The following is a 20,115-nucleotide window of genomic DNA, read 5'->3' as shown; positions in this document are numbered from 1 at the left end:
CTGATAGGAAAGGCAGGGGGGCCTTCTTCTGGAGGCCTGCTCCGGGACCCTCCCCCGCCCTCCCCACCTTCCCTGAAAGTGGAGGCCAGGGATGCCAGCCTGGCAGGCCCACAGGCCCCGCTGTCTGTCTCGACCCGGTGGCTCGGGGCGAGCAGGGCGCTGGTGACCAGTCGCCCACCTTGGGGACTGGGCATCCCCCAGCCATCGGTCACTCCCCCAGCATATGGGTGCCATGCACCCATAGGTGCGCAGCAGAGAAGGGCCAGTGTGGTGGGGAGGCACCCTGGACTCCTCCACCTCCCAGCTGAGACCCTCACCCATACTTGGAGACCCGCCAGAGCAGGCCATCGTCCTTGAGGTGCAAGAGGCTGGGTTCTGGACGAGCCGTGCACCCGGCGAGGCCTGAGGGCCTGGGCCCTGTCTGCTCCTGACGGAGTGTGTGTGGGCAACAAGGCCCCAGGTCCTGCACTGGGTGCCCTGCCCTGTGTCACATAAGCCGTCAGGCTGAGGGGTGCTCAGAGAGATAGTCATCTGCTCTGCTCAAATTCTCTGGGCTGCGACTCATTCAGCCCGGGCCTGTGCTGAAACCAAACTGGTTGGCCCTGGAAGTTCCCGCCCCAAGTTTACATTCCTAAAAGGCAGGGGTCTTTGGAGAATCAAGGTTCTCAAGAAACATCTGTCCATCAGCTCCCGGAGGAATTTTATGTCCTTTGGATTTTTCCCACCAGAGCTTGTAGCAAACGTGTCAGCTGAGTTCTTGCCACTTTCCCTCTTCCCTCGGCTGTGCCAGAAGCGGGGCTGCCCCCTGCTCCCCCTGCTCTCACTCCAGCCGCTCTGTGGGTGGGGAGGCATCTGGGGGTCTGTCAGCTCAGAAGACCCTGTGGGAGGGCACCCGCTCTGAGGACTAGGGCTGGGGCTCCTGTGCACACAGTGCAGTAGATCGCCTCGAAAAGGAAGTTTTCCTCAAAGTTTCCATTAAAAGAGCGTTGATTTCCCTCCTTACTCATTAGAATCGCTTATCCTGAGCCAGTCTTTAAGTGGCTAATTTCCGTTGAAAAGCAAGCAGGGGGTTTCAGGAACTGTAGCCCCTGCTTTGCTTGTCCTGGGAACAGCCCTTGGGCCATCCAGCTCTCTCCCAGGCTGGGCGGGGAGCAGGCCGGGTCACCTGCTGGGGCTCCTATCAGACCAGCCCCAGCCTCGGGCTTGGGTGGAGTGGACAGCTGGGCTGGGGAGGGGGAGGGTGGCCAGCCTGGGAGCAGACCTTGAGTCAGGATGACTGAGTCCTCCAAGGACCCCCTCATCCATCGTGTGCCACCCCAGGGGCCCTTCCTGTTCTCCGCGGTCCAGGTCTTTGGCCCTGTCAAGGCCTCCCCTGCTCCTTCACGCGGACAAGCAGCAGCGTTGTCTTAGAGCAGAGACACACGGGAGGTCTGGACACAGCGTGTATGCTGCTTGGTGGGACGTGAAGCTGGGAGTAGTCAACCACTGCTCCGTCCCACCAGGGTCTCCACAGAGCAGCCCAAGAGGAGGGTCCTCTGGCTCGCTCTGGGAGCTTCTCAGAGGACAAGTCTTTCCCAAGTGTCGGGCCGCTCGGAGCCCATCTGCCCCTCACTTGACAGGGTGCAGACGCTACCAGACAGCAGGAAGCGCTCATGGCTCTGGCGGGGACTAGGCGGGTGTCCACATGGACTTTTGGTTGGATGCACAGACCCCAGGACTCACATGGGGTAAAGCTGCCCACGGAAAGGCTGTCGGGAGTGGCTGGCACCCTGCTTCCACACTGCTCGCCCAGGGGCTCCTTGAGAACGGACGGGTGGAGTCCGCAGTGACTCACGCATCCCGAGGGCCACCAGCCGCTCGCATCCCAGAAGTTACTTACTGGTCTGTTCTCCTCAGGGCTCTGGGGTCATCAGGGGATGAAGCCCCAGGAGGAGGGGCCCCAGAGCATCCTCCCTCCTGCCAGCATCTATTCTCAGGGAGGCCGTCCTGGGTCTGAGGTTGTCCTGGGACCTGCTAGGGGACGGGCAGGAGCCCCCATCAGCATTGGAGGGAGAGTGATGCTAGAAACCTCCAAACAAGGAAGGAAGAGCCCGGCCCAAGCCTGTGCCAGGGGTGTCAGAGGGCAGCTCTGCAGGTCCGTCCCCAGGCCCCCCGCCTCCATTCAGCACATGGCAAGGCCCACCTGGGTGTCATGCTTGTCCTTGGAGTTGGGGGACCCCACTCCCCGCCTGACCCAGGGGCTCTGTGTGAGGGTGGAGGGAGTACCAGGAGTTCAGCCTGGGACAGAGGTGCCAGGTGCCGGGGGGGAGAAGCAAATGTTCACTGAGGGGCACGGTGGGGCCTGGCAGCCTGCACAAGACACTCTCCGGTGTCTTCACGGGACCCCTTGTGGCCGAGGGAGGGAGCCTGCTCAAGGAGCAGGCCCCAGGGCCAGCCGTGAGAGGTACACCAGCCCCTGCACCCCCGGGACACGGGTGTCTCACCCGTTTTCTTCCCGGGAGGCCATGTGGGCCCCAGTTTGCCACGTTGCTCTGTGGGTGAAGCTGTTGGGCTCGCACACAGCCCCCTTCTCAGAGACCATGTGTCCAGCCGGGTCCCCGTGCTGCCTAGCACGGGTCTTGCTGGGGCCCGAGTCATGGGAGCGGCAGCTTATTGGAGCCACGTGTCCTTCACTGCAGCGAGGCAGTCTGGGAGAACATGGCGCGCATGTGCGTGAAGACTCAGCGGCTGGATGTCGCCAAGGTGTGCCTGGGGCACATGGGCCACGCGCGTGGAGCCCGAGCGCTGCGGGAGGCTGAGCAGGAGCCAGAGCCAGAGGCCAGGGTGGCCGTGTTGGCCATACAGCTGGGCATGCTGGTGAGTGGGCACCACCCCGATGGGCAGGCCAGCCTCCCACACACAGTGTGTGCTTGTCTGGGCCCTTGGGTTGCAGGGAACAGAAACCCCCTCAAACAAGCTGAGGCCAAAATGGGGGTGGGGGGGAGGGAGCCCCCTGCAGAGCCCCCGAGGCCACTCCACTCCACGCCGGTCCCCTCCCTGCCTCCTGCATGTTTGCAGAGCTCACGGCCCCTTGTACCCCTGTGGCCCAGAGAGGCCGATGGAAGTCGCAAGAGATGCAGGCCGAGTGGCCGGGCACAGCTCACTGTCGGGCTGGGGACAGTCGGGAGCAGACACCCACAGGTCTGATGGGGTCTGGGTGGAGCTCAGACCCACTGGCTGACGGGCAGGCCTGCCCTCTCCAGTGTCGTCTTGACCATCCCCGCGCATGCCCCAAAGTGTCCATCCCACCCAGGGTGTGTTGTGGTCTCAGTCGTGGGCGGGTTGATGGCCTGGCCGCCCTGCCGCCTGCTACGGTGGATCCCTGGTGACTTTTGGCTGCTGTTGGGGGCATCATCGGCGCCAACAGGCACACTTCCTTCCCTCAGGAGGACGCGGAGCATCTGTACAAGAAATGCGGGCGCTACGACCTCCTCAATAGGCTCCTGCAGGCAGAGGGCCAGTGGCAGAGGGCCATTGAGCTGGCTGAGCGACACGACCGCGTGCACCTGCGCACCACCTACTACAATTACGCCCGGCACCTGGAGGCCAGCGGGGACTGCAGCCTGGCCCTCAGCTAGTGAGCACGGGCGGGCAGCCAGGACCTCTTGCCTCTGCTGCCCCAGTGAGGGGGCCTCGGAGGTTCTGAGAGGAAGATCCGGACCAGCACCATCTTGGTGGGAGGGCTTTGGGGGGGCCTGAGCTCTGTGCTTTAGGAGGACCTGCCAGGCTCTGGGTCTCTAGGCCGCAGCGCTGGTCGGGCCTGTGCCCCCTGGACAGTGCTAGTGGTGGAGCTCTTAGTCGGGTGCACAGGCCATTGAGCTGCAAGCTGAACCAGGAAGTGAGCGGCGCTTTCTCTTCTCCCGCAGCTACGAGAAATCAGACACGCACCGCTTCGAGGTGCCACGGATGCTGGCAGAGGACCTGCAGGCCCTGGAGCTATACATCAACAAGATGAAGGACAAGTGAGTGGCTGGGCCTGGGAGGTCTTCCCCCCAGAGCCTCACACGTGAGCTGGTCCCCAGGGCACCGGGCAGGGGCCTCCCCCAGGGACCTCACTCGGGCTCATCCACCCGGCGTCCATGTCTCCTGGCTGCTGGTGTGGGACCCAGGGCTCACTTTGGCGGGAGAGGGGCCTGAGGGAGCACATGCGGCTCCTCGCAGGACCCTGTGGAGGTGGTGGGCCCAGTACCTGGAGAGCCAGGCCGAGATGGATGCCGCACTTCGCTACTATGAGCTGGCGCACGACTACTTCTCTCTGGTCCGCGTTTACTGCTTCCAGGGCAACATCCAGAAGGTAGGAGCCCCGGAGGGAGGTGGGCTGCTTGGCAGAGGAGGCTGCACGCAAAACCCCTGTCCCTGGTGTCTCTAGGCCGCAGAGATAGCCAGCGAGACCGGGAACTGGGCGGCCTCCTACCACCTGGCCCGCCAGTACGAGAGCCAGGACGAGGTGCGGCAGGCCGTGCACTTCTACACACGTGCCCAGGCCTTCAACAATGCCATCCGCCTCTGTAAGGTGCGTGCCCAGCCCCTGCCAGCGCCTCCGGGTGGGGGAGGCTGCTTCCCACCTTCTGTTGAGAGAGTTTCAAACAGAAGGTTAGAGACTCATGTCGTGAGTGTTATTCCCCTACCCAGGCAGGTGTCTACATCTCACGCCTCACTCTGCCCAAGTGCGCTCGGGGACGTTCCCTGCTATCCAGGCTCCTGAGCAGCAGGGAGGCTGTTCACGCCTCGTACTCAATAGACCTACCTAGGAAGCCATCGGGCGCTTTGCATCCATAAAAGTGTTCCAGCCCAGGGTCCCACTTCAAGAAAAGTCGAAAAGGCGGAGAGCCCTCATGTCAGGTAGTTCCCCAACGTTCTGTGCTCCCACAGGAGCACGGCCTGGATGACCAGCTTATGAATTTGGCCCTGCTGAGCTCCCCCAAGGACATGATCGAGGCCGCACGCTACTACGAGGAGAAGGGCGAGCAGATGGACCAGGCGGTCATGCTGTACCACAAGGTGAGGCCACCCGCTCCAGGCCCCGGGCACAGTGGGGCGCCCAGACGGTGCTGCTCAGACCTCCCCCGCTGTCCACAGGCCGGCCACTTCTCCAAGGCCCTGGAGCTGGCCTTCGCCACACAGCAGTTTGTGGCCCTGCAGCTTGTGGCAGAGGACCTGGACGAGAGGTCAGACCCCGCCCTCCTGGCCCGCTGCTCCGATTTCTTCCTGGAGCACAGTCAGTACGAGAAGGCGGTGGAGCTGCTGCTGGCCGCCAAGAAGGTACGGGCCCTGCGGGCAGGCGGCCACCCTCACCAACCACGCTCACCAGGAAGGCCAGGCCGGCCTGTGCGGGACTCGCCGCCTGTTTCCAGTCATAGCTAAGGAGTCCACTTTCTTCTGTGTGTGTGTTGTAAAGAGCACATAACGTGAAAGTTACCATCTTAGGGGTTTTTGAGTGTACAACTCAGTGGTGTTAAGCACATTCACGTGTTCGTGCAGCCGATCTCCAAGACCCTACTGGTCTCGCACAACTCAAACTCTTCCGGCCCCTGGCACGCACCCTCCGCCTTTCTGTCTCTCTGAGCGTGAGTCTAGGGACGTGTGCCAGTGGAGTCGCTTGTCTTTGCGACTGGCTTTTCGCCCGAGCATAGCGTCCCCCAGGCCGTCCACGCTGCAGCGTGTGTTGGAAGGTCCCTGCTGTTTGAGACTGAACCGTATCCCTCTGCATGGACAGACCACACCTGGCTTGTCCAGCATCCACAGGTGGACGTTTGGGTTGCTTCTACCCTTTTTTTTTGGCCACACCAGCACAGCTTGTGGGATCTTAGTTCGCCAACTAGGGATGGAACCTGGGCCCTCGGCAGTGAGAGCGCAGCGTCCTAACCGCCAGGGAATTCTACCTTTTGACCGTTGTGAATGAGCATGAATGTGCGAACATCTCTTCAAGACCCTGCTTTCAGTTCTTTGGGGAATTTACCCAGAGAGGGAAGTGCTGGGTCACATGATAACTCTGCTCTAACATTCTGTGGAACCGCCACACTGTTTCCATGGCGGCTGAACCATTTGATGCTCCCACCAGCAGAGCACCAGGGTCCCAGTTTCTCCACATCCTCCGCAACACTCCCTGTCTTCTAGTTTCTGATAGTAGCCGTCTTAATGGGTATGTGCACTAATCTTCCTTAAGGAGAAAAATTCCCCTTGATGGAAACTGAATGGAGATATAGAAAATGGTTAGTCACCCAGAATCAGCCTGTCCTAATTGGAAGATCTTTTTTCCTGCAGCCAGAATCACGCTTGCAGTGTGGTCTCTCATTATGAGTGATAGGAGAATTCCTGAGCAAGTGAAAAGGCACACACACCACGTACTTGGTTAGAGAGACCTACTGACTGGCCTCCCCTAAGGCCGCTTCAGACTGACTCTGACCCCAGGAAAAATACCACAGGGCTTCCTCTAGTTAGATGAGTGGATTCTGTAGTTTTACAGTGAAAACCAGATAAGCCAGAAGAGCCGAGAAAAATCTGGAAAGAAGAGTATAGCAAGAGGTGATTAAACCTCCCAGATCATAAACTATATCAGTGCTAGAATAATTGGGGTTTAGTGCGTGATCGGGCCTATAGATCAGGAGGAAATACTAGAAAATCCAGAAATAGAGCCACATACGGATGCACATTTACATGTGGTGAAGGAGCATCTCACAACAGTGGGGATGAGCCCTTCGGTGAATGGGGTGGACACAGCCAGGTGGCCACTTGGGAAAAGTGAAGTCAAACCCGTCTCACCTGCTGCGTCTGAGGAAACTGCAGGCAGGTCAGAGATCTAAGTGCATAGGGAGGCGGCCCAGTGCCACCAGAAGCCACATGTGTCTCGTATGACCTTGAAGGAGGGAAGGCATTTTCTAAATACAACTCAAAACCCAACAGCCATAGTGGGAAAGACTGATCAATTTGACCAAATACAAATTTGAAAATAGCACATGGAAAACACAGCATAAACAAAGCAAAGATGAATAATAAAATGGGAGAAAATGTATTCTACCTATATCCCGAAAGGCCAGTCTTCTTAATATGTATAGAGTTTCTATAAACCAATAAGAAATCTACCAACAACTCAAGAGGAAGGACAAAGAATATGGTCAGTTTGTTTTAAAAAAAGGAAATCTGGATGGTTCCTGAATGTCCGATACACAGACTCACTCATATCAGGGGAATACAGATCAGACGTGAGGAGATGCCATTGTTTGTGAATTAGGCCAGTAAAGTAAAAAGGCTAGAAAACCCGCCAGGTTGTAGTGGGAAACAGTTGTGCTCAGGCTGCGGGTAGGAACATGGCAGTGGTGCCTGCCACAGGTGACAAGCACATCTTCCTCGGTCCAGTGCTTCCTATCGTCAGCAGTCATGCTAACAACACACTTATACACGAGTGAGTGGCATAGGCACAAGGACCTCCGCACCTGCAGGACCACCCCTCTGAGTCTGGGCAGGATGCCCTGCAGGTTCCCAGCACAGCCGTCAGCAGGGCAAATCATCTCCAAGATATAGTTCTTTTTCTTCCCAAGACACATTCTTTTTTATTAATCCGCAATGGGCTGTTTTATTTATTTTTTTAAATTTATTTTATTTCTGGCTGCGTTGAGTCTTCGTTGTTGCGCACGGTGTTTCTCTAGTTGGGCGAGCGGGGGCTACTCTTCGTTGCGGTGCGCAGGCTTCTCATTGCAGTGTCTTTGTTGCGGAGCATGGGCCTAGGCGTGCGGGCTTCAGTAGTTGTCGCTCGCGGGCTCTAGAGCGCTCGGGCTTCAGTAGTTGCAGTGCGTGGTCTCAGTAGTTGTGGCGCACGGGCTTAGTTGCTCCACGGCGTGTGGGATCTTCCCGGACCAGGGCTCGATCCCATGTCCCCTGCATTGGCAGGCAGATTCTTAACCACTGAGTCACCAGGGAAGCCCCCCAAGACATGTTCTTAAGTGAAGAATACATAATTTTTCTTGAATTTTTAAGGAAAGTTAATTAAATTAATTAAACTCCTTACTTTGAAAACTTGAAAGGAATTATAGAAGAAAATTAGTTTCTGGTCTCCTTTTCCTCCCACAATGAATATAACTTCCTTTTGGGCTGCACGTTTCCTTGGTTGCCTCTAGAGTGTCAATAGCAAGAGAAGGTCACGTGCCCCCACCTGGCCGCACTGTTCCCCCCACCCCCACCCCAGGAGGCGGGGAGGTGTGGCTCTCCCCCAGGCCACAGGTGACTGCCCCTTGGTTTCTGTGGCCCTTCTCAGTATCACGAAGCCCTGAAGCTCTGCCTGGAGCAGAACTTGACCATCACTGAGGAGATGGCTGAAAAGATGACGGTGTCCAAGGACTGCAAGGAGCTGTCTGAAGAGTCCCGGCGTGAGCTGCTGGAGCAGATTGCCAGCTGCTGCATGCGCCAGGGCAACTACCACCTGGCCACCAAGAAGTACACGCAGGCAGGGGACAGGCTGAAGGTGAGTGCGACCCGGCGCATGGGTGCCCTGTGGGATGAGCTTCCGGGCAGGGTTCCGAGGGCGCCTGCCAAGACTTTGCAGCCCAGAGCTCGCTTGTCCTGAAGACACACCTGCAGCGTCGGGCGGGAGCTCTGTCCACCTTGCCAGGAAGGGGCCAGCCCGGCTCTTTCTCTGTCCAGGCCATGAGAGCACTGCTCAAGTCTGGGGACACTGAGAAAATTGTGTTCTTTGCGGGCGTCTCGAGGCAAAAGGAGATCTACATCATGGCAGCCAACTACCTGCAGTCCCTGGACTGGCGGAAGGACCCGGAGATCATGAAGAGCATCATCAGCTTCTACACCAAGGGCCGGGCCCTGGACCTCCTGGCCGGCTTCTACGATGCCTGTGCCCAGGTACCGACCCCCCACTTCCAGGGGCCCCGGGTGGATGGAGGACCCATGGGTCCTGACGCCTCCTCCTGCAGGTAGAGATCGACGAGTACCAGAACTACGACAAGGCCCACGGGGCACTGACTGAGGCCTACAAGTGCCTGTCCAAGGCCAAGGCCAGGAGCCCACTGGACCAGGAGGCCAGGCTGGCGCAGCTGCAGAGCAAAATGGCACTGGTGAAGCGCTTCATGCAGGCCCGCAGGTGCGTCAGCCGTGGGGCAGCACGGCACTTCCAGTGGACATTCTTCTAAGGAACTCCTTGGACAGCTGGACAGGAAGGGCAGGGTGTGCCGTTGCTCTATGCACGTCGGGGCTCCTCTGGTTCCTGCAAAACCAGGCCGACTCTTGGGGGGTTGTTCCAGAAACAGCCGAGACCTTTGAGGAAGGAAAGTGGTGGTCGGGGGAGGCAGGTTGGTGTCAGGAGAGGCTGTGTCTGAGGGGAGCCCGGGCCTGCTCAGGTGCGTGCAGGGGTCCAGCAGGTGGTTCTGGGGAGGGGGCCCATGGGGTGGAGGCTCGGGCAGCACGCCGCCTGTTTTAGGACAGGCCACAAGTCCAAATGTGTCTGGGGTCTTAGTTTTTACTTACTGGCAGCTAGTCCAGTGCTTCCAAGACCCTTGTGTGGACAGCAGGGCTCAGCTTCTGCCAAACCAATGAAAGCACTTTGCTTATCTGAGAAGAGGCTTTCCAAAAACTTCCAAAAACATTTTGAATGCTGTTTATGGAGTGGGGCTCTTTGAAGGGTGCTCCCCCAGTCAGATGTGTAGCTTCAGGAACGTCAGGGCTGCAGGAGGGAGGGGGCTCAGCCACAGGGCAGGGTGCTTGGACAGAGGGAGGGGAATGCGGGGGCCAGAGGGCCAGCCTGTGGGGGACTCACAGGGCCTCCTGGTCCCACCCCCACCTGCACGCACCGCACCAGGCACTGCGGAGACCCTGGGCGTCACTGCGTCGGCCTTTGCCTGGGCTGCCCTCCCTGACGCTTCCCCACAGTGACGCACCCCCTCCATGCCCTCGCCTCTCTGCCCCAGGTCACCCTCCAGGCTGCTCCCTGGGCGGGACTGGCATTGACAGGCCGTGCCCTCCAGAGTCTAGTGCAGCACCAGTACCAGCCCTGCAAGCGGTCAATACGTTTTGTTAAAACCAATTAGTGAACTTATGAATTGACTCAATAAAGAATTAATTTAGTTCACGGGAATTACCTTCTTAAAAGCTGCATCCTTGGGCTTCCCTGGTGGCGCAGTGGTTGAGAGTCTGCCTGCCAATGCAGGGGACACAGGTTCGTGCCCCGGTCCGGGAAGATCCCACATGCCGCGGAGCGGCTGGGCCCGTGAGCCATGGCTGCTGAGCCTGCGCGTCCGGAGCCTGTGCTCCGCAACAGGAGAGGCCACCACAGTGAGAGGCCCGCGTACCGCAAAAAAACAAAAACAAAAACAAAACAAACAAAACAGCTGCATCCTCTGGGCCGAGAGCCTGTCCTAACCCCTGACGTGTAGCCGTGCCCTGGGTTGGGGCTCAGAATGTCCCTGCTCCCAGCAGGACATACACCGAGGACCCCAAGGAGTCGGTCAGGCAGTGCAAGCTGCTCCTGGAGGAGCCGGACCTGGACAGCACCGTCCGCGTCGGGGACGTATACGGCTTCCTGGTTGAGCGCCACGTGCAGATGGAGGACCTGCAGACGGTGAGGCCGCACCTGGGGCTGATGGGGTTGCGGGGTGATAGGGGTATCCCGGCTGCAGAGCCCCCTGCGGAGCTCGCAGTGGGGGAGGCACCTCCCCACATTTTGATTTTCTTTTTGACTTTTCAGCCTTTCTTATTTTGAAATAATTTCAAACTGAGACGTTACAAGAATAATAGAACCCAACCCTTTACCAGATTCATTTTTTTTAACATTTTGCCACATTTATATATTCATTCTATGTTTTAACTTTTCTATTTTATACATAAAATGGGTATTTTCTGAGCCATTTGACAGGCACAGACATCCTTTCCTGTCCCTTCACTCCTCAGTTTGCTAATAACACTTGGGGTGCCCACCTCCTGGAGTTGAGAGAGTGTATGTAAGATGGGTGTCACTTCCTTAAATGTAGGATAGAATGTGTAAGTGAACCCACTGGTCCTGGAGCTTTCTTTGTGGAAGGGTTTTGATAATTCAGTTTAACAGAGCAGTTCTCAAACATTTTGGTCTTGGGACCCCTTTACGCTGGGGAAGTTATTGAGGACCCTAAGAGCTTTATGTGGGTTATATCTACCAATATTTACTGTATTAGAAAATAAGCTAATAAATTTGTAAAATATTTGTTAATTTACTTAAAAATAAAATAAACCCACTACATGGTAACATAAGTAACATTTTCATTTAAAAGAACTATTTTTCAAAACAAAGACATTTAGTGAGAAAAGTAACTTTTACATTGTTGCAAATCTCTTTAATGTCTGACGTAATACAGGACAGCCAGACTCTCCATGTCTGCTTCTGCATTCAATGTGGTAAAATAAGTTTTCACTGAAATATGAAATCTGTGATGAAAACCCAGCTTCACCCCAATGTGTAGGTGAGAAGGGGAGGACCTTGTAGCAGCCCTGTCAAGTATTCGCAGGTCTTAGACACCACACCACACTCCACAAGTGGTGTTCCTAAGTTAGTTGCAATGAGCAATCTGAAACCATGTCAGCATGCTTTTTGTACTTGTTACCTTAAAACCCGTTGGTCTACCTTCCATCTTTTACACATACATGATTTTGTAACATCATGGTGGTCGTTTGGAAAATACTGGTTCACTGGGTTGTGCAAATGTCAAAACATTTCATTACACACAAGAAATCCTGTTGGCTAACATAACCAGCGATCTCATCAGGAAAGTCCAAGTGTTGGGTGGACATGCAGCTGGTGGTGGCTGCGATGTAGGTGGGTGTGTGGTGGTGTCTCACTGTGGTTGTAACACACCCTGTCTGTGTGGCTGGTGGCGAGCCCCTGCTCAGGTCCCCTCCTGCAAGTGCTCACACTGCCCCTTGCTTCACTGGGTGTTTGTCTTCTTATTGAGTGTGGCCTGGACGTTGTCTGCATCAGATGTGCGAGCTGCTGTGTTTTCTCCCCGTCTGTAGGGAGTTCCCTTTCATCCCTTGCCCTCCCCCTCCTTCTGGACTCCAGCCACTTGTATATATTGGCCCCTGGCTCAACTGATTCTTTTTCCCAGAATTTTTCCTATTTTCATTTGGGGCGGTTGCTTTGCTGTTGCTGCAAGTTGACTGTCTTCCTTCTGCAGAGTCCGCTCTGCTATCGCTCCTTCCGTAGTTTCACCTCCAGTGGGTCTGAACCGGCTCTCCTCCCTCTGTCTCCTGTGTCTCTTTATTCTGCTTTTTCCTCTGCCTTACTGAGCACGTGAAATATTTACTACTGTAAAGTCCTCGGCTCCATGTCAATTCTGGTTGTCCCTATTGGTCGATTCTTCTCTTTGTTATGGTTCATATTTTCCTGCTTTGCAGGTCTGCAATTATTTATTGGATTCCAGACACTGTAAGTTTTAGGTTGTCAAGTGCTGGAGTCTGTGTGTGTGTTCTTTTCAGTATTGTTGAGTTTTCTCCTGGGATAACGGTAAGTTACTTGGAAACAAATTTGATCCTTTTGTGACTGTGTTTGGGAAATCTGTAATTACTTTTCCTTCAAATATTTTTTTTCTGCCTTATTCTCTCTTTCTGGGCCTCCAGTTAAGTGTTAGGCCTTTTCATATTAAGTGGATACACATTTGTAATTGATGTTCATTGTTATTAATCTTTTCTTCCTATTACTTGAATTAGGTAACATAACTATCTTCAAATATACTGACTCTCTCTGGCTATCTTCAATCCGCTGTTAACCTGTCCAGCAGATTTTTCATTTTAGATTTTGTATTTTTCTGTTCTAGAATTTACACTTAGTTCTTTTTTTTTTGTTTTCTGCTAAAATTTCCTATTTGTTGATTAAGAATGAACACTTTATACTCCTGAGCATAGTTGTAATTGCTGCTCCAAAGTCTGTGCCACTAATTCAAACATCTAGACATGTTGAGTTGGTCTCCATTATTTGTCTTTTCTCTTGAGTATAGGTCAGGTTTTCCTGTTTCTTTTTATGTCCAGCAGTTTTTTGTATCCCGGACATCGTGGATAACACATTGTAGAGACCCTGGCTTCTGCTATGTCTTCTTTCTGTCTTGCTTTCCTTAGGCAGCCATCTTTGTTGAGCTCGGAGTGTAAGCCCCCCCACCGTGGTGGGCAGCGGAGCTCTCTGCTCAGTACGTGGCTTTGCTCAGGCTCCTTGGCGTGTGGCCGGTCCCCACCACATGCAGAGTCAGGGTCAAGCAGAGGTCAGGGCAGAGCCCACACTCGGAATCTGTCTGCTCCACAACTGTCTTCACCATTTCCTCACATGCCAGCTGCTGTGGTGGATACAGTTCTGATTCTGGTTCTTTTGGCCAGTTTCTTTGTGCCTTTTACTTCCCCCAGTGGCCCTGACTGGGCCTCCTGGAGGCAGAAGTTACAACAAGCAGAAAACTCACCCAAGTGTCGGCTCCCCCTGCCCACCTGCCCACGGTTGTTCTCCAGAGCCTTTTGCATTTTGCCCAGTTTGTCCTTGTTGTTTGGGAGGGGGGCTGGTCTAATGTGAGTTACCCTGCCCTCCCCAGAAGCCTCTGTCCTCATTCTTTTCGGTCTTAGTCCTCTGAAACCAGCAGCAGGACCCCACCTGGCTGCATTTTCCCTTCATGTTTTAAAGGACAGCACACAGACTGTGCTATAGTCCACGTGCTCTGCCCACAGCCTGTCCCTCGCAGGTAGTTCCTGGTGAGGCTGCAGTGACCCCGAGGGACCCCCGCTTTCCTTTCCCAAGTGCTGGCAAACCCAGGATTGACAACTCATTCAGAAGCGTTGCCAGTGGGCCAGGCTGGCCTCACGGGGCACAGTTCCCAGATTCCCAGGAAAGCCAAGCGTCCGTGGCCCAGGTCTGGGGGGTCAGCACCATGAACTCAGACTTCCCGGCCAACTTGCTCATATCCTCCCGGCCCTGCCACTTCCACTCACCGACCCCTTTTGTTGTTGGGGAAACAGCTCTAAAGTGAATCCCAACAGGTTCCCTCTTTTTTGGAGAATAAAACAAAAGTGGACTGCAGAGATGCTCAGACCACTGAATCCTCAAAATTAACAGAAAAATCACATTTCAAGTATTTCACCACATTCTTTGTTGTCTCAAGCCTTGTTTGAAGCCTGTAGGATTTAGTAACTTTAAATTTTTAAAAATCTATAAATAAATTGAGAAAGGATAGGCCTGCATGAGTTTCCTCCCCGGGTGGGGGCAGGGGACACAGAAGCCCCCACTGCTGCTCCAGGGTCTCCCCGTCCCTGGGACGTCCCTCCCGCTCGGTCCTCATGGCCCCATCCTGAGCCCAATCCTGACAGACTGCCGACACTCCTTCTGGAGATGCTGCTTCCCTTGCCCCCAGTGCGCCTGGCTGTGTCGTTCCTCGCCCCCAGGTGTTCTCTCTGGCTTCCCCACCGACTCCCACCCCCTCCCCTCTGCGTAGGCTCCCCAACCCAAACCCCACGGCTGCCCAACTCCCTCTACCCTTGCTGGGCCGGGCTTCTCACCGAAGCGCCCAGTGGCCTGGCTTGGTCCTCCCTTGTACCTGTGTCCTGTGTGCCCAGCACGGCTCACAGCTGGCCCTCAGCAGACACCGAGGGGCGTCCCTGGTGCCTGGATGTCTCCTTCCATCGTTGGAGGGCTCCTGGGCACTTGCACACTGCATCCCCCATCCCTCCAAACACCCTATTTTATCTTTATGATCTTTATTGTTTATATCAGAGTTATATCTGTCTGAAATAAGATCACTCTAAAATTTTATCATCTTTAAGAAATGCTAAGATGTGATTATTTCCTCATAAAGTCAAAAAGCTCCTGGAAATTTTGTTCATATTCTGAATTGATACTCAGTGTACCCGTAGAAGCCACGTGAGGCCCTGTTCCAGCTCCTTGTGCTTGCACATGACCCTCCCTGTGGGTGAGCAGGTGGAGCATGTGTTAAGGAGGTGTGGGTGGGTGCAGGCAGGTGGAGCAGGTGTAAGCACACCCGTCCTGCCTCAGACCCCACCCCGAGCTGCTGTGTGGCCCCCATGCCCCCACACACACACATATTCCCACTGGTAGGACCAAAGGAAGTCCTACAGGAAAACCACTGACAATCCCATAGTTCACCAGCCCCAGGCCAAGGACCACGTACACATGAGACTCACTAACCACAGGCCAATTAACTGGGGTAAATTGGAGGCCTGGTCAAAATACACAAGACAAACCATTTGTATGTTGCTGCCGGCCCTCTGGCCCAACAAGCACACACCCCAGAGTGAATGAAACAAACGGGAGACATGAATCCATCCTTTCCTCGAGGTCTCCCTGTGTGTATCCAGGGTGGGTGGACCCTCTGGGACGTGGTCCCCAGACACACAGGGTCCTGGTAACAGGCTGCCCATGGGACTCCCTGGGGGAGCTCACAGCACTGACCACCGGAGCCTGAGCCTCGCTGTCCGCAGATGCCACCAATGCTTGGGAAGGCCGGGAGGCCACCGAGCCCCTTTACCAAAGGTGTCCCTCCCCTGTTCACTCTGCCCCCGGGCTGGGCCCCTTGTTCCCACTGTGCGCTGACCGGTCACGGCTGTTGTGTGTGACCCAGGCCTACGAGTACCTGGAGGAGATGCGGAAGAGAGTGCCCTCCGCCAACGTGTCGTACTACGTGAGCCAGCGCACTGTGGACGCCGTGCACCAGGGCCTGGGCATCCCTCTGATGTGCACCATGCCGGAGCAGATGCGCCACAACAACATGGAGGATCACAAGGAGATGGACGAGGAGGTGATGGAGGAGGTGGAGAATGGCCCCTGAGGGCCTGCCGCTGCCCAGGCTCTTCTGGGACTTGCCAGTCATTATCAGTAGCAGGAGCCTGACGTTCCTGGTGAAAGTTTTGTGTCTGAGTCCATAGGCAGAGCTGTGGGAAAATGCGCTAGCCTCCGAGGGGCATCAGGGGGAGGGTCTCTAAGCCACCCCTTCTGAGTCCCTGACCCCTGCAGGGTTTTGTTTTAGCCCCTTGGCAGTCAAGGGAGTTGGTTCATTTTTCCCATGACATTCCCCCAAGTACAGGGTGTAAAGCCTAAGAAACTGAGGGTGTCCCCATATTCCCGGCACCCACACAGGTTGCCCAGCAGTGCATCTGACTGGTTCCCACAGGACACCCCGTCCTGACCACAGGGAGACAACGGTTGGCACTGGGCTGCATCGGGAGGCTCTGTCCATCTAGGCCACGCCCTTTCCGTCACCAGCTCCCACCATAAGGGGCCATCGGGGACAGCACCATGATGGGGGCGGGGGGGGGCTGCCTCATGCTTTCCCACCCCCAGCTCCACCCACCAGCTGCCGAAATTCTCCAAATAAAGTCTGTTTTCTCAGAGGCCCGTGTCCCCTTCCTGCCCCCATTTCCATGTCTCCCCTTCAGGGGGCCGTGTGTGGGCACCAGGCTCCCTGCAGGAGTGAGAACCATAAAGAGCTCCTGCACCTCTTTTATTCTTCCTTTTCTGTTGTTCTTAAAGTCCCTGGCCTTTTCGGTGAGGAAGGGCTGGGGGCACATTGCTAAGAAGCCCCCAGGCCCAGTGGCCCCAGCTCTGCAGTCTACAAGCTGCACAGAGGCACCGGGCTGAGCAGCCATCCTGGAGCTCAAGCCTCAGAGGCCACATCCCAGTCCCAGTCTGTGGGGGTCAGAACCCGAGGCCCTGATGCAGTCTTCGCTGAGCCGCAGACACTCCAGGCTGTACCAGCTGCACCTCCGCCCCACGTGCTGGCCCCCAGCCCACACTCTTCCAGTGGGACGTGCCTTCCGAGGGTTGGGGGCTAAGGAGAGGAGAGTGGGAGGAGCTTATCTCGGAGCTTCTCCAGAAGCAGTAGTGCCTTCACCGCCAGCAGCCTGCAGTCCTTGTCTGGGTCCTTCTCGGCCACGTCTGCAAAGAGAGAAATGGAAGCGTGGGCAGCGTCACAGCACTGAGCGGGCCAGCCCTCTTCAGCTGCTCTCATTTGAGGCCTCCTGAATGAGCCCCGCGTGGCACCAGAATCTCCTCAGACGCCAGCAAAGGGCGCCTTAGCACCTGGGGCCAGGAGCCCGGCCGGGGAGGCACCTGCACCCACAGCACAAGGCCCTGAGCCGTCCCAACACACTGAATGCAGATGTGCTCGGACACCCATGTCGGGGGGCTGGCCTGCGGGAGCCTAGGAGGCTCATGGGCTGCCTCGCCGGGCAGGGTTGGCAGAAAGGGAGAGAAAGGCCGCCATCAGAACCACCGGGCCTGCCAGTGTGGATGCAGATGAGCTGCGAGCCCCGAGGGTGGACACGGGCACGGTGGCTCTGAGGGCCGTGGCTCAAGTGCCCACAGGTGGGGGTACTACTGGCGACAGAAACTTTTTAAAAAGAGCACGTGTGTGGGGAAGGGGTGGCCGCCAGAGAAAATGTGGCAAAATGCCAATCACCACTGTAACTCTGCTGAGGATGGAACTTCCCAGCATATACAGGTGCCACCCCAACATCTGGGCACCTTCCCTGCAGGACTCCCCAAAGTCAAAGTGACCCGACAGCAGCCATTTCCCCACCCCCACACTGAGGACACTCAGCACACAAACGGGAGCCACATGACGCTCATGCTGGGCTGGGGACTGGGCCACACTGCCCACGAGCTGACGGCCTCCCGGCCCCTCCAGGCTGCACCAACCTCCCGCCGCCTGGCCACGGTGACCCCGGCCTAGCACTCACCTCCCAGCCAGGACCGGGCCTCCAGCAGCTCGTCCAGCATGTCTGCCAGCAGCCGCTCAGCCGGAACGCTGAGGAGGACGGCGGAGACAGCAGACAGCAAGCCCTGGCGCACATAGCTGCGGAGAAGGCAGGAGCCTGAGCCGTGAGGAGCCGCAGCCTGGCGCCCTCCACCCACGCCAGGGAAGCCCCGCCGGCCCTTCCTGCTGCAGGAGCGCCCAGCCAGGCTGCCTCTCGGCCACCCCGGAAGCCGCCACCCACCTCCCACTGTCCACTTTCCAGCAGGATTCAGGACCCCCACCCCATCCGACTCCCCTCAGCCCTGTAGCTACTCACGCGTCACCATGGAAACGAAGGGCCCACACGAACTCCAGCAGGGCCTTGCCCATGGGCACAGCCACCTGAAACAGCAGAAGCCAGTAGGCAGGGGTCCTGGCACACAGCAGTCCCCGCCTCAGACCCCATCCTCGGGTCCAAACACTCCTGTCCCAAGGCAAGGCCCACAGGGGGACAGAACATGGCGCAGACCCCACAGGAGGTGAGCCATCAGATGCCAGAGGAACGGGGTCCCAGCTCACCGTGGTGTTCACAGCCAGGTACATCAGGGCCCCTAAGGTGTGGGCCAGTCTCCCAAGAACCAACTGGTCATCTCCCAAAAGGTCAAAAGTCACTAGAGGCCTACAACACAGAACCCAGTGAATGGTGCAGGCCAGGCACTCAGGGCCGGCTCCCCAACCTCGTGGGCCACCAAGGGCACCCCAAGCCCCTGGACGCCCCTCGTCACTGCCTGTCCCCACATGGCACCCAGAGCCACAAGAAGGTGTTGGACAGACTCCCCGTCACTTTGCAAGGCCGCCTGGTCAAGCCCGGGCCTGGATCAGGAAGCAGGACTGCTGCCTGCGGGGCCTCTGCAGCAAAGGGCTCCAGGCCCTTCCCTCTGTCCACAGAGCCTTGCACCCACGTGGCGATGGCGGGGGGATATCTGCACCCCGCTCGGGCTGAGGCAGGACAACGATGCGCACGGGGGCGGCAGGGCACGCCGGGTCGAGGCACCAGGGTAAGGCTCTGGCCCCAGCCCCACCATGAACCCAGCATCTGGAGATAACGGACACCCTGATGCCTAATGCCCTCACATCACTTGATTTAAGCTACAAACAATCACAGCCGAGTTCCTGACCCCCCTGAACCCAAATCCCACTTTAGCCCCCACCCTAGGGACCCTCCCACCCACGGGTGCCAGGGCTCCTGTTCCCCAAATCACAGGCCTCCAGAAAACTCTCTCACCTGTCAAAATGTTGAAGGAGGGGGAAGAAGAAGTAGCCAGCCACCGAGTTGAATTCGTTGGGGCCAACGGCTGGTGCCCGCCCCGCAGAGCCCTGCCAAACACACGTGCTCACAAGGCGCCAGGCAGGGCACAGGGCACAGCCTTGCCTGGGGACCTCACACCAGGGACACTCGGGGACACTTGGGAGGGGTGGTCCTGAGCACCAGAGGAGCAGGCACCACCCCCCACCCCCGGTGACGACTGAGAATGTCTCCAGACATGGCCCAATGTCCCAGGAGAGCACGTTCAGCCCCGGCCTAGAGGGACCCCAATGACCCAGCACACGCCAGGCCAGTTGTTGCCAACAGAGAACCCTCAGGGCTGTTTTCACATGTTTTAACGCTGTATTCACGTTTTAAAGTCACTTCAGTGTGATGCCCTAACAGCATGTGTCACATCACTCAGTTTGTACCAAAAACCCTCCCTTCACAGGACACTGTGGTCACTGTCCCCTCGGGGCAGAGGTCCCACCCAAGAGGCCACCCCAGGGCCTGGCTGACCTTGGAAAACCGCCGGGTCTTACGCCTGACGCGCTCCTCCACCACCGCCCGCCAGGCCGGGACCACAGCACCACCAGGCTGGGAGCCGGGGTCTGGGGAGCCTCGCTGGGGAGCCTTCCCAAGGCGCCCCGGCCGAGACAGCTCCTGGGCGGCCAGAGTCAGGACCTAGAAGAGAGGAGACACCCGGGGTAGCCGCCATCCCACTGGGGAAGGATGACATCTTCCAAATTTCAAGGTGAATCGGGTGCCCTCGAAGGCCCCGGCAGTCCTCAGGGGGGAGGTTCTGGGAACCCCATGCTAGTCAGTTCGAGTCCCTTAGGCTCACTTCACTTTGTCGGGGGACAGAAGGGAGGTGGGCGTGCTCCCTGCTGACGAGCCTGAAACCTTCGGTCACTTCTCCCGAAGCCCATCCAATCCCGCCACGCCCACCTCTCAGGATAAGGGAAGGAACCCCAGCCCAGGCCATATGAGGACGGAGCCGGACCCGGAGGCCACACATGCAACCTCGTTTTTAGGAAGCACCCAGGACAGGCAGATGCACAGACAGGGCAGACTGACTGC

The 20,115-nt window shown here is 56.9% G+C and overlaps 2 protein-coding genes across 7 annotated transcripts in view; one reads left to right on the top strand and one right to left on the bottom strand.

Annotated features, from left to right (window-relative positions):
* Positions 1-16,353, top strand: part of IFT140 (intraflagellar transport 140) — a 70,320-nt gene extending 53,967 nt beyond the window's left edge. For 4 of the 6 annotated variants that reach the window (XM_024759358.1, XM_024759361.1, XM_024759359.1 and 1 more), the window contains 11 exons: positions 2,679-2,856; positions 3,426-3,616; positions 3,906-4,001; positions 4,201-4,333; positions 4,409-4,552; positions 4,912-5,301; positions 8,291-8,497; positions 8,677-8,889; positions 8,961-9,127; positions 10,459-10,600; positions 15,618-16,353. In XM_024759358.1, coding sequence (XP_024615126.1) covers positions 2,679-2,856; positions 3,426-3,616; positions 3,906-4,001; positions 4,201-4,333; positions 4,409-4,552; positions 4,912-5,301; positions 8,291-8,497; positions 8,677-8,889; positions 8,961-9,127; positions 10,459-10,600; positions 15,618-15,824 — 2,068 coding nt within the window. In that variant the 3' untranslated portion in view covers positions 15,825-16,353. The remainder of the gene's footprint in view (positions 1-2,678; positions 2,857-3,425; positions 3,617-3,905; positions 4,002-4,200; positions 4,334-4,408; positions 4,553-4,911; positions 5,302-8,290; positions 8,498-8,676; positions 8,890-8,960; positions 9,128-10,458; positions 10,601-15,617) is intronic. The other 2 variants (XM_024759362.1, XM_024759363.1) reach the window with 1 other exon arrangement.
* A 129-nt stretch (positions 16,354-16,482) lies between these two features.
* TELO2 (telomere maintenance 2) overlaps positions 16,483-20,115 on the bottom strand; it is a 13,103-nt gene continuing 9,470 nt past the window's right edge. The window contains exons 16-21 of the mRNA XM_024759364.1: positions 19,555-19,719; positions 19,015-19,106; positions 18,309-18,408; positions 18,067-18,131; positions 17,734-17,849; positions 16,483-16,930 (exon numbers count right to left, since the gene is read on the bottom strand). Of these exons, the coding sequence (XP_024615132.1) occupies positions 16,824-16,930; positions 17,734-17,849; positions 18,067-18,131; positions 18,309-18,408; positions 19,015-19,106; positions 19,555-19,719 (645 nt within the window). The 3' untranslated portion in view covers positions 16,483-16,823. The remainder of the gene's footprint in view (positions 16,931-17,733; positions 17,850-18,066; positions 18,132-18,308; positions 18,409-19,014; positions 19,107-19,554; positions 19,720-20,115) is intronic.

Source organism: Neophocaena asiaeorientalis, unplaced genomic scaffold, assembly GCF_003031525.2.
Source record: "Neophocaena asiaeorientalis asiaeorientalis breed wild unplaced genomic scaffold, Neophocaena_asiaeorientalis_V1.1 scaffold254, whole genome shotgun sequence".
Classification (NCBI taxonomy): domain Eukaryota; kingdom Metazoa; phylum Chordata; class Mammalia; order Artiodactyla; family Phocoenidae; genus Neophocaena; species Neophocaena asiaeorientalis.
Note: the sequence above shows the minus strand (reverse complement) of the source record. Positions and strands in the feature narration are given on the sequence as shown.